Source organism: Rhinolophus sinicus, chromosome 4 (genome assembly GCF_057876585.1).
Source record: "Rhinolophus sinicus isolate RSI-liver-muscle chromosome 4, RSI-T2T, whole genome shotgun sequence".
Taxonomy (NCBI): Eukaryota; Metazoa; Chordata; class Mammalia; order Chiroptera; family Rhinolophidae; genus Rhinolophus; species Rhinolophus sinicus.
The window spans coordinates 9,025,795-9,042,982 of NC_142504.1; the positions used below are offsets into that span (position 1 = coordinate 9,025,795).

A 17,188-nucleotide genomic window follows, 5' to 3' on the forward strand; every position below is an offset into this window, starting at 1 on the left:
CGTGGCCTGACATTTTTCACTTGTTTCTGCACTTGTTAGTTAACGGTGCTCGACCTGATGTCTAGGTGCCCCTGAAGAGAGCTACAGAATCTGAGAAGCTATGCCGGCACTCACAAGTGAACAAGCCTAGTATTAAAATTATTAAAACCAGCCCAGTAATGATTTTTAGATTAGTAATGTTTACTGCAGTGGACCATAGAGTGAAGTAAGCGTTTTATTGATTGCAGGCTACGCGTGTGATGTGGACACCACCTCTCCGGGAAAGTTTTTCATACCCATTTCTTGTACTTCAGATGTTTGTTTTAACTATGATTCTCAGGTAATTTTTATTTATGAAACAAATCAAATTAGGTAAAAGTTAAGTTTTTGACACTATACTTCAACCTATTAAGTTATGATTTCCAAATTTAGGTGCTATTTTTAGTTAGTTTTAAAATTAATTGAATATCCAATTAAGAAACTAATTAAAATACTATGTAAAATTTTTCTTCCACTTAAGAGTCTAAACTACATGTTTTAGATAATTACATTGTTTTAATAAATCAGAATATAAGTGTCTATATATAGCAAAGATTCAAAGGTTTTTAAGAAACTATTACTTTTTTTTTCCGTCAAAGCCTTTGTACTCTGACTCCTTGTTTACTCTGACTCATGTGGTTTTGATAGAGCATTAATGTGTATTCCATGAGAAAAATTTCCTATAAATGAATTTAACTATAAATGAATTTGGGAAATGCTAGGTTAGGAGTGTATACATATATTTATGAATTTTTCTGGATTACTGAAGTTTCTAGCAGTTTGACCAAAGTTTCACCTTAACTGCTTTTCTTGGACATATTTTTTTTTTTTTTTTGGCTGTTGGAATTAATTTTATAAGTCTTTCAGAAATTGAAGAGGTCTGTGAAACAGCACCAACAAAGACATAAAGAGCAGAATACCATAAATAATTTTATCATAGAAGTAATTTTCGTAAATGTCAGTGCGCTCTCTCTCTGACTGAAATGCTGATCACTGTTTCCTCCCAGGGAGCTTCACGCTTCTTTCCTAAAACTGTACATTTGTTAATCATGCACACATACACAAATGTCCACATAGACATTCAATGTATTAAAATACCACTGGAAACAGGGAGATGCCATATTTATCTCTGTAACCACAGAGCACTTAGCATACCACCATGCAGATATCTAAGGCTCTTCTGTGAGCTTAAAGAAGGTGAATAGCAGACTACTAGGGTGGCTGTCAACTTCGAGAAAGGTACAGACTAACTCTTATTTATTACCTACGGGACAAGTTTATTTTTGGATTTGGATTTGGGAATCTGCTCTCCATCCTGATTTCTGTATCTTTGCGTATCACTTCTGTCAAATATGGTGGAGGAAGCTGACCATTTATCCCCACTCATTCCCACTCAAACTTCTAGAAAGATGGTTTATTTGCCATTTTAATTTTTTTTTTTATTTTTTGAAGTGGTTAAATTAGCCTGACCAGTCGGGTTTCGTGGAATGAAATGTGTTCATTGGTACGTTTAGGATTATACCGTTGAGTGCATGTGCTCTGTATATTCTGTACCTTTGCCAAAAGTAATTTGTGTTTGATAAATATAACTGAGTACTTAATGCGTTTTGTGATAATGTTGATAAATAATATGAACATTTAAAATCTTGCTTTTGAAAATTTATTTACCGTAGTATAAGGATTTATCAAAATCCAATACAGCCTTTACAGAAAGAATAGTTACAGTTTTATTATTTACACAAAATGTTTGCATTTCTTTTTTCATATTCTAAAAGATACTAAAGTCTTCTGTGGTAAAAGGTGTTAGTTGCTGATATACCTCATAATTGCAGGATGGGCATTTTAAATTTTATATGTAGTAGTTTGTATTCCATAATTCTTTTCAAGTCATTTTAAATATTTTTCTTTAAAACTTTCCTATAGTTATTAACTTATTGCTTCACCAGCACTTACATTTTTCCTCATTGCTTTTTAAAGCATAAAAGCAGTGGTTTGTAAAAGCTATTGCTGCTCCAAAGGGTAAACACCTTGAGGTGTGCAGATCACATTCTATTTTCTGACCTTCTTGTTGGAGTAACAGATGTCATGCTTAGTTATTGGAAAATAAAATTTTATAAAGGAATCATTAGATTTGGTAATTTTGCAGTTAGTCTTTCTGTTTAGTGATAGGCTGCTTTTATGGTAACACTTATTGGTGTCACTTCTCTCCATTAAGGACCTCGAACAGTAGTAGAAAGCATTTTGCTGCACTCTGTCTTTCCAATGTTGCTTTTATGCTTCCCTGGCAATTTGCTCAATTTATACTTTTTACACAGGTAAGGTGATTTTAAACTAGTTTAAGTAGAACTCAAGATGTATTTGGTTGTTTCTGTACAAGTTTTAAAATGTGATTATATTGTGTCCTAATAGATTTTCAAAATATGGAATAATTATAAAGCTAACACAGGAGAAAATCTAGGTGAACTTGTTTGAGGATGAGTTTTTAGATATAACATAAAAGGCACAATCCCTGAAAGAAGAAAGTTGATAAATTAGACTTCCTTAAAATTAAAAACCTCAGCTTTGAAAAGACACTATTAAGAAAATTAAAAGAGAAGTCAGAGACTGTGAGAAAATCTTTGCAAAACCCATACCTGATAAAAGTCTGGTATGCAAAATATACTAAAAACTAATTTTTTAAAATCTTAAATTAAATTTATTGGGGTGACATTGGTCAGTAAAATTATATGTTTCAGGTGTACAATTCTAATATGTAGTCTATTTCTTGTGTTGTGTGTTTACCACCCAGTCAGTTCTCCTTCCATTACCATATATTTGACTCCCATGCCTCTATCAATTAGCCTATGATAAAATTGCTTTAACTATGTGTCACTTGGCTTAAAGTTGCAGAACTTATCAATGATGTTAAGTGAGGACTTACTATATACAATAGAGACTATATATGACCCCCCAAATATAACATAATTACTATTTGGCTTTTTACATAAAAGTTTGCTGACCTCTGAGCTAGATTCTTTATGGATCTGTTTGTTTTGTGTTTGTGATCATGTCTTATCTCTTCCTATATCTAGTTAGTTTTGATGTGGTGTTGGACATTGTAAATGAACAATTGTATAGTTAATTTGAGACTAGGTTGGTATTAACATCTTCCAGATTAAATTTGCTTCCAGCAGACAAGTAGAGGTACTAACAATCTTGAATCACTCTCACGCAATCAGAGAATGAGATCATTCAAAGGTAGGCTTTAGTCTTTCTGAATGAAGGCTGTTTGATTCCTGGTTCTAATTATAGTATATACCCCTTTGAAGCCCCAAACTGAAGCCTGAGGATTTAGCAGGAATCTCGTTCTTGGTGTGACCTCATTGCTGAATCTGTGGAAATCTCTCAACTGCCACTCAACTGTCAGGCATCTGCTACTATTGGAATTGGCAGATTCCTTTGGGAGAAAAGTGGCCCAAAATGTCATGCGCATCACTGCAGATTTTCATCTTTCCTCTGGTCTTAGCTACCTAATACTTTTTAGTAATCTGTGGCTTTCATACAGATGTTTTCCTAGCTGTTCTAATTGTCAGTGAGAAGATTGGTTGAAATAACTTTAGCTATCATTATTAGAAACATTACTCTACCCTTATATTTACTTTGTTGATGAATAGTGAAGTGTTTATTGTCTACATTTTTTTCACTTTTGCTTTTTTTATATTTTTATTTTAGATATCCGCATTATTTCCTATGTATGTTGTGGGGTACATTGAGCCAAACAAATTTCAGAAGATCATTTATATGAACATGGTAACATTTTTCATATTTACAAATAAGTCAAATATTAAAATAAGATCTCAGGGTTTATAAAACAGAAGTGATTCTGTTTTACGGGTTACCTTCTCTCAGGAAGTATTCAATATGTATGATTTTGATAATATTCAGAAGGTAAACATGAAATGTACATTATAGATACCATATTGTAACATTATACTTTCAACTACAGTATAGATGTTTTTCACTCTCCAAAACTTTTTTATTTTTATGTTTTATTTGTTATTATTGTCACTATTTTTGAAACTGCCTTTTCTCCCTGAGACCTGAAATTTCTAACACCGTACATAAATATGACACTGTAAATTTTATATTTTTGCATTTTTGTTTTTGTCTTAGTTTCCAAATACTTCTTCATTAAGAACATAAAAATAAATATCTTCTGATAAGTACTTAAAATAAAGCATCATTAGTGATAGGAATGCTCAAGTAGTCCAACAAAAATAAGATTAAAAGATTAATACTTATAACTAAGTATTTCTTATTATATCATTCCATTATTGAATTAATAGAAACAGTGCTTTTTGGTGTGTGTTTTTTTCCCATTTTCTTTGGCCCAAGTAGCAGATAGAGAAAAAGAATTAAATTATGCTATACAAAATTTATGGTGTTGAAAATTCTTAGAACCTGTCAGCGTGTGGCAATCCTATTGTCATTTGTCCAAGATCTATTTATTAATCTTATTTATGCAAATAAAGTTTGTGTTAGAAGTCGCTATATGCCTGTAGACAAAATATGCATTCTGATATACCTCTAATAATGATAAAACATCTGTTTCTTTTCAATTTTCAGATTTCAGTTCTCCTTTGTTTTGTGTTGATGTTTGGAAACCCAATGTATTTATCTTCTTATTATTCTTCATCTTTGTTAATGATATGGGTAAGTGTTTCTTAAGCTCATGAAGATTCTTTTAAACCTGTCAAATAGCAGGTGTAACCCACCTGATACAGGTTTAGGAGAATAAATAGGGCCCTTTCCTAATTATTACTCACATGAATAAATTTTTCCCAAATAACGCCTATTCTCTATCTCATCCTTGTAAAACAACATGGTATAAAGTTTACTTTTTTAAGGCAATGCCCAAGTAAATATTTTAAGAAACAGTCATTAGGTAAGAAGACTTACTTTTAAAACATGCCATAATTTATGATAAAAATTAATTATTTCTAAGTGACTTCAGTAGGCTAAATACTTACTGCAGCGATACTGCCCCTGCTCAGAAACGTTTTGGAATGCCTCTGAATTGCCTTTACAAACTGGCACGTTCTTTTCACTATCCTCAATGGAGGCAAATCTTTATCTTCCAAGGGTGGACTTGATTTTTGGAAACGACCAAAGTCTTGTGAGTAAGGCAGGAGATTGGGCTGGGTAATAGCGATCTTGATCAAAATATGGTGTGACATTAAAGTAATAAGATCTACTTACTTGCACCCATAACTAAATTATCTTTAAAAGTAGTTTAGAAAAAGGAGTTCCAAACTGTTCTAAGCAATGGCAACATAATTGGAATAAGTGTATAGTCTCCTCATGTGACTTATTTTCATTGAATAATACTCATTCGGATATACTGTTGGAACGGTGGTTCAGTAAATCAGTTTTATTGCTTTGTAGTCACACTTACGATAGTCATAAGCCAAAACCTATAATGGAATGTTTCTGGGGTATTCTCTTTCCACAATGATTAGGAATGACACCAACCACAGTAATACCAAAATACAGCACTTTTTCAGTGTGTGGTGCATTGATTGAATCTTTTGGGATAGCGCTTGTGTTTTAACATTTTTGCTCCCCACACCTTTTGTTTTTCTGCCTCACAATAAGTAATCACTTCTCTTTCTCTCCCCCATGACATGGGGTTTTTTCTTTCCAATATTTTTTCAAACTTTTTCAGTATTATAAGGTAGAGAACTTGTAATAGTGTGCTCATCCACCTCTTTTTAAGAAAACTGTTTGTGTTTTGAAATATAAACATATAAAAACCTGCATAAAAATATATTTTACGTACTGACAGCACTGACTAGTACTGATAAGTACTGATTAAGGGACTGTTATTTGACAAATATACTTGAACTACTATCAAGTCAAAATCAGAACTTTCCCAACCAGCCTGCCCTGATTATAACCCCTTGCATTGCTCTAAAACAGTGATGACCATCTTGACTATGGTAATCACTCCTAGCTTTCCTTTATAGTTTAACTACTTACCTTTCTATTTTTAGCAGTAGGTTTCTTATACATCTGCCTATTTTCATTCCCTGGAAATATATTTGTTGAAGAGTCTAGGTAATCAAATATGTAGAGGGCTGTATGGTCCAGATTTTGCTCTTTGAATCCTCACGGTGTAGTTTTAAATCTTTTTTCTTCTTCATTTATAATATATTAATAATTGGATCTAAAACCTGGACAGGTTTAGGTTTGATCCCTTTATTATAGTATTGTTCTTTCATCAGGTGGCACATAATGTCTGGTGCTTCTCTTTTTATGATAGCAGCCATCAATTCTTAGTGCCAGATCCATTAATTCAATAGGGAGGCAAAATGATGATATTCCAGTCCCTCATTTATAGTTCATAGAGGAAAAGTAGAGTACGTATCTAAATGAGGGAAACTGGGAGGGGGTAGAAAAATATTTGAAAAAATAATGGCCAGAAATTTTTTTTAATTTGATAAAAATTATTAACTCCGAAATGAAGAATTTAAATGAATCTCAAATTAAGACAGGTATAGTAAGGCACATTATAACCAGATTGCTCAAAATCAGTGATAAAGAGATGATCTTAAGAACAGCCAAAGAAATAAAACATGTTAAATATAGAAGAACAAAGGGTAAGGCTATCAGTAGATATTTTTCATAAGAAAAAAATGCAAGCAAAAAGGCAGTTAAACATCTTTAAAAATCCTTTAAAAAAAGTACTGTCAATCTATAATTCTGTACCTAGCAAACATATGTTTCAAAAATGAAGGCAAAATAAATACTTCATGACCAGATTTGCACTAAAAGAAATGTTAAAGGCAGTCCTTCAGATGGAAGAAATATAATACTACATGTCAGTAAGACTCTACACAAATGAAGGGCACTGAAAATGGTAGATAGAGGTGCTGCTATAACAAAACTATCATAGACTGGTTGGCTTATTTCTCAAATTTCTAGAAGCTGGTAAGTCCAAGATCTAGGTGCCAGCCTATTTGATTCTTGGTGAAGGCTCTCTTCTTAGAAGATTTGTAGATGAATGCTTTTGTTGTATCCTCACATGGTGGAGAGAGCAATGATCTCTCTCAGGTTTCTCCTTATAAGGGCAGTAATCCTATTCATTCGGGATCTAACTACCTCCTAAACTTTTCACCTCCAGTATGTCACATTGAAGATTAAGGTTTCAACACGTGAATTTGGTGGGGGATATAAACGTTCTGTTGATAGCCCTGAGGTATGGTTTTTGAGGACCTTGGTTTTATGCATGAGACTCAATTCCAGTTTCTTACCTTTCTTAATTCCAAGCCCTCTTCTGTTGCCCTCCATTTTTATACTAACACATAGTTGTAACCTCTTTCTACCGTCCTCCTTAAAGACGGCCATAGTTTCCCTCCTAGTTAATACTTTAGTTTTTTTTTTTAAATCACCTTCTTTTCTCTGGCATCTGCAACGTTCCTTTTATTTCTTAAAGTTCAGTTAGGCCTTTAAAAAACCATTTTAAAATATTTTATTTGGGAGTTTAGAGAAGAAGGATTTTCATGTTAATTTAGACCACTGATTTGGCTGGGTTACTTACATATGCACTTACATGGATACACTACCCACACACCATGTACCTCCTCAGAGGAGTTGCCCTGCTTAAAAATCATCTCATGTAACTCAGTGAAGAATTAACTTGATTCTAGAGGCAACTTTTAAGCCCACAAAGCATTTAACTCTCACCCCAAGGGAATTTTGCCATGTTCAAAATTTGAAAAATTAACAATTGAGAAGGAAAATGGCTGGTGATAGCCAAGATGGAAGCGGGTGGCTGTGTAATAATTTTTGAAACATATAATTCATATAACATATAAATATTCATTTTATTTGTTTTATTTTGTATCATATGCATTTTAGGTGATAATTCTAAAAAGAAATAAACTTCAAAGATTGGGAGTTTCTGAACTCAACTTTTGGGTAAGAGTCAACATTTTTAGTGCAATTCTTCAGACTATTTCTATAAACTGAGTAAGACGATATACTTCAAAATAACATGATGTAGAGTTAATAGGTTTTATAAACAGCTACTTGCTTAAGGTGGGAAATAGTCTTTAGTAACATCTACAGGTCATGTGTAAGAAACGCAGGCGTCTGTCTCAGCACCACCCCCAGTCCTTTCTTTGCTGTTCTCTCTGCTATACCTACTACCGTGCTTTTAAAATTTCTATTTGCCTGGAGTTTCTCTCTTTAGGTTACTAACCTTCTCTTCAGAATAACCGAGTTTCTAGTTCTGTCCCCACTTTCCCTTTTTCTTTTCTCCATATCTGTCCAGTATCTACCTTCCCTTCTGCTTCCAACTTGAGGCTCTAGTATTTTTGTCCTTCTAACATTTTCCCCTACAATCTCCCAGCCTCTTCTTGTTTCAACTTAGACTCTACCTAATCTTTGTTTGACTTCTTCCCAAATACACAAATGGGTGGCCCATGTTACTTCTATGTTTGTGTGTTTTGTTTCTAAGTAGAATAAGTTTATTATTAGGTAGGTACTGCAATTCCTAATTATCATACTATCAGCAGATGACATTCCTTCTTTTTCTCTGGGTCTTTGATATAATTCTATTAAAAAATAAAACATGCCATATTGAATAACTATGTGATTACATATTATACTTTGATAGGGTAAAACAGGAAAAATTTTGGTAAGTAGGTTTCTACTCAGAATGTGAGAGTATAAAAAGGAATTAATTGCCAGTTTCTCATTGCTTGAAGTGTTCTCCCATTCCTTATAGTGAAAATGTAGAAATATTTGTACATTGTTATTGGATGACATGACCCTTCATATATATATATATGTGTGTGTGTGTGTATATATATATATATTATATACACACTCACACACACACCTAATATATATATATATATATATATATATATATATATATATATACACACACACACACACACACATACTATATATATATATATATATATATATATATATATACACATACACACACATACACATGTGTATTTTACTTCAGAAAAAATGATAATGGTTGTTTTCTTAAAGATTAAACCAAGAAATCAATGGAAAAGTCAAAGATTTTTCTTTAATAACTGAACTCAAAAGAAAGTCAAAATTTCAATTACAAACTATCGAAAAATGACAACAAATAGAACAGAGTCCATGGACATTTAGGAAATTCTGCCAACACTGTGCTCAAAGGAAAATTTACTGTGTTATTTCAGTTTTAGACTGGAAAAAATAAGAGTTAACCTAAGTTTTCACCTCAATTTCAAAGAAACAAAATTCTAAGAAGAGAAAAGTTGAGCTACAATGGCTGTTCAGCTTATATTTATATTTTGAAACTGATATAATTGATATAGTCAGTCTCTTGCAAAAAGAAGTGACAAATCATGGTAGTCACCTAAACAAACAACACAAAAGATACTCTGGCTTTTTATAGCTGCTTTTCTTTTCTTTCTTTCTTTCTTTTTTTTTTTTTTAAACACGGAAGACAGTCAAAAGGAAAAGCAATGCTTTTTGTGAACTAATTTTTTTTTTCTTACAAAAAACAAACAAACACCTTTTATTTCTCCAAGTAATTTTTTCATGGTAGTGGGATAAAGATTATATTGCATATCTTACTGTCATAATTGGAAAATTTGAAAACAAGGAAGGGCTTTTTTATATTGAATGGCAGTAAAACAATACATAAAAATTGTCACTTATGATTGATCAAAGTCTATTTTTAATATTCTTAACGATCATGTGGTAAGTTGGAAGAAAGATTCTTTTTCTTTTTTTGTCTTCCAAGGTATTAAATCATCTCTATTTTTAGCTTCTATGTATCTTTAGCAAAGATAAATACAACATAAAACTTGAACAAGGTGCTTTTAACCTAAATGAAAATTACTTTATAGTTTTCTTCAATAGGAGCAAATTCAGTATTTAATGAGAGATTCGAATTTTTAATTGCAAGGTAATTAATGAACTGAGCTAATGCTAAAATTTACTCAGACACCCCAAAAGGAACTGTGTGTCATGAGAGATGAGAATCCTTACTAGAAGGGAAACAGAACCTCATTGGTAACCAACCTAAAGCTCAATACTAACATCAGGCAAGGGCAGTGTGAGGAAGGCTGTTCTTACTCATGAACATAGATTTAAAATTCTACCTAGATTAAAAACACTTTATGGATATAAAAATATAAAAGGAAAAGGAGCAACTCAAAATTGCCACCACACACACATACACACACACACACACACACACACACACACACACACACACATCAAATTGGATCCATTCCAGGAATGCAAAGATGTTTCTGGAAAATCCATTAATATACATTATCACACTAACAGATTAAAAGAGAAAATACTTTATGATAATCACATTAGATGCAGAAAATGAATTTGATAAAACTCATCTGCCAGTTCTGACAAAAACTCTCAGTACAGTAGAAATAGCAGGGAGTTTTCTTAACCCAATAAAATTCTTCAGCATTCATTGGTCTTAACAAGTCAGGTATTTGAAGTGTTCCATTTAAAATAAATATCAAGATAAATATGTTTTTTTCACATTTTATTAAAGGTCCAAGCTATCACAATAAAGCAAGAAAGTAAATAACAGAAATTAGGAAGGAAATTAATGGAAAGGAAGAATCAAAATTCACTATAATACATTATTTACATAGAAAACAAAATAATTTTCGGGCAAATTAATAGAAATTATAAGAATTCAATAATATCACTAGATATAAGATTAATATTCAAAAGTCAGTTATATTTCTATTCTCTGGCAGCAAACAGAAAACATATATTTAAAAATTAGCCATGTATATTAGGAAGAAAAAATACACTGTATCTAAATAAATCTAAAAAAAACACATACAGTATTTGCTTGGGAAAATTACTTTTAAATTGTTAAGATGTAAATAATATCAAAATAAATGGAAAAATATGTTTATGCCTAGGAAGACTCTATAATGTCAGTTCTCTCTAGTTGATGTTTAGATTCAAAGTAATCATAGCAAGATTATCTTGCAGAACTCACATCATACATAAATATCAGTTTTAGACTTGGCTATAGTGAATCTTTTCAAGCTAGATTTTTTTCCCATTTGATCTGTCTTCATAATTATTTATGCACTTCCCTACATTACGGCCCAACAAGGTGCTGCAGACTCATCTTTTATTTTCCTTGTCCCAGCTCTGGAATCAGCCATTTTCCCCTAGTTTCTTTTAGTGTAGAATGGTATTTAGAAACCAAGATCTGAGTGCTGAGTGTTCTCATTGCTACCAGTCTGTGCTTTCTTTAGGACCCTTTCATTGTATGTATCTGTATGTGTACTCATGTGTGTATGTATCTATATGTATGAAATCTGTATGTATGAAATAATTTCATAACTATACCTCCAATTCCAATACAGTGCTATAGGAAGATAGAACTATAGAAATTACCCAATTTAAATAACAGAGGAAAAATAGATTGGAAAAAAAATCATAGAGGCTCAGGGACCTGTGGGACAATAACAAAAGATCTAATATTTGTACCATTGAAGTTCCACAAGGAGAAGAAAAAGAGAGTGGGACTGAAAGAGGATTTGAAGAAGTAATGACTGAAAAGTTCTTAAATTCGGTAAAAGACATAAATCTACAGACTCCAGAAACGGAGTGAATCCTAAGGAGGATAAACCCAACAAAATCCATGCCAAGACACCTCATAAGCTTCTGAAAACTAAAGAAAAAAGAATTTTGAAAGCAAGCAGAGAGAAATAAATGATGTATTACTTATAGGGTAAAACTGAATTACAGCCAACTTCCCATTTGAAACTACGGGGGCCACACATGTGTCAACTGCATTCAATTTTCAGTAGGAATATCCTTTTTTAGACCTCATCACTAATATACCTCACATGACTAAAATTTTTCTGTGCCATTTATTGATACAATTGAATATTTTAACTGGGTAATTTATAGTACCTGACTTCTATTTATTTTGTTTATTTTTTAGCTAATTCAAGGTTGTGGTTGGTTTTGTGGAACAATCATTTTGAAATTTCTGACATCTAAACTCTTAGGCGTCTCAGACCATGTAAGTACTTTCTAGTTAAAACTGTAAAATTTCTATAAATATGTACCTGAATGAAAACTTTGAAACCACCTATTTTTGCCTCTGAGGTTAAGTGCCTTCTTCAAGGTCCCCAACCTAGTTATTGGCAGAGTCAATACTACAATCTTGCAGTTCAATGACCTTTTCAACTCATGAAGAAGCAATGTACCAGTGAGCACTGACTGAGCCTTCTAGGAAAAATTAATAATATGTTAAGTAGGTATTTGTTTATATTTCAGTTAAAACACAAGTAATCATTTGTTTAAATAATGTTATTTATTGCAAATGTTAACATATGAGCAGTCTACTCAGCTTTGAAATATAAAACTCTTAAAATCTCAATATAGTTTTATTTGTTTATAATTATGGACTACAATTAAGGTGTGATTTGATATTAAAGATTTTTCTTGTAAAAAGAGAATGTTAAAAGTTCTCTATCTTTTTATTTTCTAGAAAATATATGGACCACTTGTCCCTCACATGTGGGGTCTTTTTGTTATAAGGCTAATGCCTTAAATAATGGTCTTTTTCAAACATAATTACCTACTTAATAAATTAGGGAATAGAAAACAATGTATGAATTTACTTCTGATTTTTAGCACTTTGTGTATGGATATGAGCATATATGAGTGTATTGTACAATAACCCTCTGAAATTTACCTTTCTAGTACTATCCAATTGGGACTCTAATGCTGAAATTACTTTAGCTGTAACAAGGGATTATAGTACTTACTCTCTAAAAGTTTAAGAGCTATCACTATCCAATAGAATTGACCTTGTATACATGTTCATATTAAATAAAACTTTAAAATATAAAAGATTAATTTGCTATTTACTGCTAGCTTTGCATAGTGGTTTATTATGTTTATTTGTTGCTGCTCTCTGGTGTGTTTGATACATTTTCTTTTTCTTTCCCTTTTTAGGGGGTATATATTTTATGATCAAATTTATTTAGGCCTCCTAAGCTATTTATTTATCTATTAAGTTGGTCTATTATTTTCTTTCTTTCCTTGCTTTATATTGTAACCCATCTCTTAAGAAATTTAAACACACATACACACACACACATACACACACACACCCTTGGTACTTTTAAGTGACTTTATGTGACAGCTATGAGAAAGACTTGAAACTAAAGTGTTTTTTAACTATTATTAGTCACTAGGCCAACTCTGAATTAGAAAAATAAAGGAAACTCTAAATTATCCTTGGTACTGGTAGATAATGAGAACCATGACTAGAAGAAAACCACAGATAATTATATAAGCGTGATATAAAATAATTTATATCCATGTAAAATTTTTTGAATTGAGGTTTTTATATACCAAATATTTTCCTTTTTTCTGGCCTTCTGAGAATGCAATGGAAAAATAATTGTCTCACCGACAGTGGGTAATAATCAGTAGAAAATACAAGTTCTACATGGGGTTTGTTTGGTAGTGTTTGTTTTAAAGGCATTGGAGCTCAAGTAACTATATTAAAGTAGTATGTGTAGTTGTAATTCTTATGAAGAGTAGCTCTCATATTTAATTGCTTGAATGAATGTCTGAAAAATTCAAGGAGCACCAAAAATTGTAGTCACCAGTGAGGCTTTTTGAAAATGACAGTGCATAGAAAATCTGTTCATGATTTACAATGTCTGGTAAAAGGGCTTAACATGAATTTTTTTTCTTGACAAATGATGTGAGTATAAAACTCATAGTTAACTGCATGGTGGTGTCTGCCCAGCAAATGTTGATTTTAGCTCACCCTTTACATTACCACCTCTGTTTTATCTGACCTCTTGCAACTTTTCATTGCTCTTGATATTTCTCTTTGTTTTCATGTTTTTTTCACGCAGCACACAGCATGTATTATTTATCTTTTTTTTTTTTCCTTTGAGGGGCATCCATAAACCTTGGATTTATCTGTCTTGTGGACTTTATTGCTAGTACATCAAATAAGTTGTTATTAACTAGAACTATTTGTATAATTTTAATTTGTTTTACTCTCTTTTCTTTCAGATTCGCCTGAGTGATCTTATAGCAGCCAGAATCTTAAGGTTTACAGATTTTGATACCTTAATTTACACCTGTGCGCCTGAATTTGACTTCATGGAAAATGCGGTATGTTTTTTGTTTTTTTCCTTCTCTACAGGTATGTTGGGTTTTTTGCTCTTAAGTTTTCCTTTGAATCTGAAACTCAAAATTCACATTTAGAACCACGGGGATTGCCACGAAGATTGCCACGGGGATATGAAAAACAGTTTGGGGAATGTAATCAATAATGTTGTAAAGATTTTGTAGGGTATCCGATGGAGACCACTTCAGGGATGGTGTAGATACCTCATCATTGCGCTGTACAACTGAGGCTGAAGCTGAATAACAACGAATGTCAACTTTAATTTAGTAGATATATGGTCACAGGATGTGGAGTACAGCATAGGGAATAGAGTCAGTGGAATCGTAAGGGTAGTAGATTAGGACAGGGGAGTTAGCACTTTGTGAAAGGCGTAAATGTCTATTACATTGTTTTGTACACTTGAAACTAATTTAAAAAAATGTATATGTTTGCATAACAAAGCAACTGAAAGGTAATGCTATGCTTTAAATGTCGGATAACAGATTTTAATTTTTTTTCATAATTTTCTGTATTTCCATCTTTTCTATAATAAGCGTGTGATATTTTTATTTTCTTGTATTTTTTATAACAAAGCACTTTAAACTTACAAAACAAAAAACAAACAAAAAAAGAGAGACACCCAACTTTCTTACCCTATAATTTTTTTACTATAATGTTTACTAACCATATCGCCTTCCTCACCTGTTTTCTTATGTGTAAAATCAGTAAACAATGGCCCTTATTTTAAAGAGTTATTGATGATGGTTAAATGAGATGATCCAGAGAGAGAACTTAACATACTATATGATGATCCACAGTGAGTTACTGTTATGACAGTTAAATTACTTTTAATAATCTCGGTCAGTTATGGGACCATTCAGGACAAATAAATCCAAATTCTTATTTAGGTTTTTAAAAAATTCAGTTTAATTTCATTTAATACCCCAAACATTACAAAAGTTTTTAGCAAGCTGTTGCCAAGAAACGTATACTGCTAGTCATACATTAGTCTCTCATGTATCCAACCAGTCGTACATTCATTCAAAAACCGTCATCAGCCACTAATCACTTGTGAGGCAGTTTGTTATAGAACTGCAGTGAGGAAAATAACTCAGTTCCTGCCTTCAGGAAATGTATAATGTACTTACATGGTGGTAAATCACTCCCTGTCACAATAATAGGTCATGAAAATTATTTAGCTGCCGATATTATTTCAATACTTATTCATACTTACAGTAAGTACTTAGGCTACCTTGCATCCTTGTTAGTTCTAATTTCACAAATGAAAATAATGGAACTTTGCAGTCCAGTGATCAGTAAACACACATTATACAACTTAATATTATGCAAATAAAGGAAAGATAAAACCAGAAAAGAGAAATTTACAGACATAGCTAATTTTTGGTTTAATAGTTTTATCATTAAAACTTTTGTTAAATTTCTGTAACTATTTTTATATATTTGATTCTTGTATAAGAACATGAAGGTTGATATATATTCTGTTAATGACAAAGATATTTTTAAAGAAATTTTGTTATGACACTCAATTTGACATGGATTTTTACTCATTAATGTACAATTTAATAAATTCAAATAAATTTTGAATAATTTGTTTTATTTCAGACTCCCTTAAGATATACAAAGACGTTACTGCTTCCAGTTGTTATGGTGATTACTTATTTTATCTTTAAAAAGGTATTGTTAAAAATTTTTATGACTTGCTTTTGGGTTCAAGATAAGGACTTAGAATAGATTAACGCTAAAAGCTCATCATAATTCTGTCTTATTTTCAGGATGAACTCTTCCCCTCCCTAAAACATTTTGTTTATTCAGATCTTTCTTTAGTATTACATGATTTTTTTAAGAAAGCCACATTGGAAAATATAGTTATTTTTTTTTTTTAAAAAAAAGTATTAGTTGCCCACTATGTGGCAAGAACTAAGTATATAGCAGGTGCAAACACACAGTTGCACATGCGTGCGTGCACACACACACACCCACCCACGCCTGCAGCCACTAAAGCTTAAATTCTTCCTGCTTCCATATAAACTCCTCAGTTTTATTTGTCCTGTTGTTGTTTATTTTTCATCTCAAGGATATTTCTGATGTTCATTTAAATTTTCACTTGTGTGAAATCACTTCTGGGAATGAAAAGAAGCGGGGCATATATTGTGTGATTTTCCTGTGGCACTGTTTAACTTTAAACTATAAATGCACACATTCTATTAACTATACCCTCAATAGGATTTTTATTGCCTAAATGTCTAGAATCTCGTTCCTGTCATCTGAATGAGAGTATCTTCTATGTAGGATGCTGTTGAATCAATGAGAAGAGTTAAAAATTCTAAACTTAGATTTCATTTGAAATTAGAGTCTAAATTTCACTATATTTTTCAACATTTACCTGTGAGTATAAACCACACATCATGAGGAGTGCAAAATTTTAAGTTCCCTGTAACTTTTTCATCTTACAGTTTAAGTTTCATCGGATTGCTGCTAAAGCCTCTCTGACCAACTTTAGCCTCCACTTTCCCCTTCACGCCACCCTGTCTCCCACCCTCACTATCATCTGGTACATTTTGCTAAGTGCTCTTATGCCTTCTATAGCAGCAGTCACTTCAGGCTGAGATAGATCAGGGAAGCAGATATGCCATAGTAATTTTATAGTAATCCGGAGTTTGAAGTGGGAATAAAGACTGCGTAGCTAGGTAGATAGAGATAGAGATATAGAGATAGAGATAGAGACAGACAGACAGAAAGCGAGTGTGTGTATTAGTTTCCTCATTCACTTGGGAGATTAAGTAAGGTAAAATAGTCTCTGAAAATACATGGAGGACACTGCCTCCTTTGTGGAAACCAATCCCCAACCTTCAGTCCACCCTCCTCCTAGTAAAATATAAACTTACACTCTACTAAGGAGTTATCCACATATGTGGATAGAATTTTAGAGCTGAAATGGACCTTAAAGAT

The 17,188-nt window shown here is 32.2% G+C and overlaps 1 protein-coding gene across 5 annotated transcripts in view; it reads left to right on the forward strand.

Moving 5' to 3' along the window:
* The window catches only part of DPY19L2 (dpy-19 like 2), a 59,889-nt gene that overhangs the window by 20,101 nt on the left and 22,600 nt on the right, over nt 1-17,188 (forward strand). For 2 of the 5 annotated variants that reach the window (XM_019726309.3, XM_074340991.2), the window contains exons 8-15: nt 228-319; nt 2,234-2,333; nt 3,730-3,807; nt 4,624-4,710; nt 7,918-7,977; nt 12,020-12,100; nt 14,122-14,223; nt 15,842-15,913. In XM_019726309.3, the coding sequence (XP_019581868.3) occupies nt 228-319; nt 2,234-2,333; nt 3,730-3,807; nt 4,624-4,710; nt 7,918-7,977; nt 12,020-12,100; nt 14,122-14,223; nt 15,842-15,913 (672 nt within the window). The remainder of the gene's footprint in view (nt 1-227; nt 320-2,233; nt 2,334-3,729; nt 3,808-4,623; nt 4,711-7,917; nt 7,978-12,019; nt 12,101-14,121; nt 14,224-15,841; nt 15,914-17,188) is intronic. The other 3 variants (XM_074340992.2, XM_074340993.2, XM_074340994.2) reach the window with 3 other exon arrangements.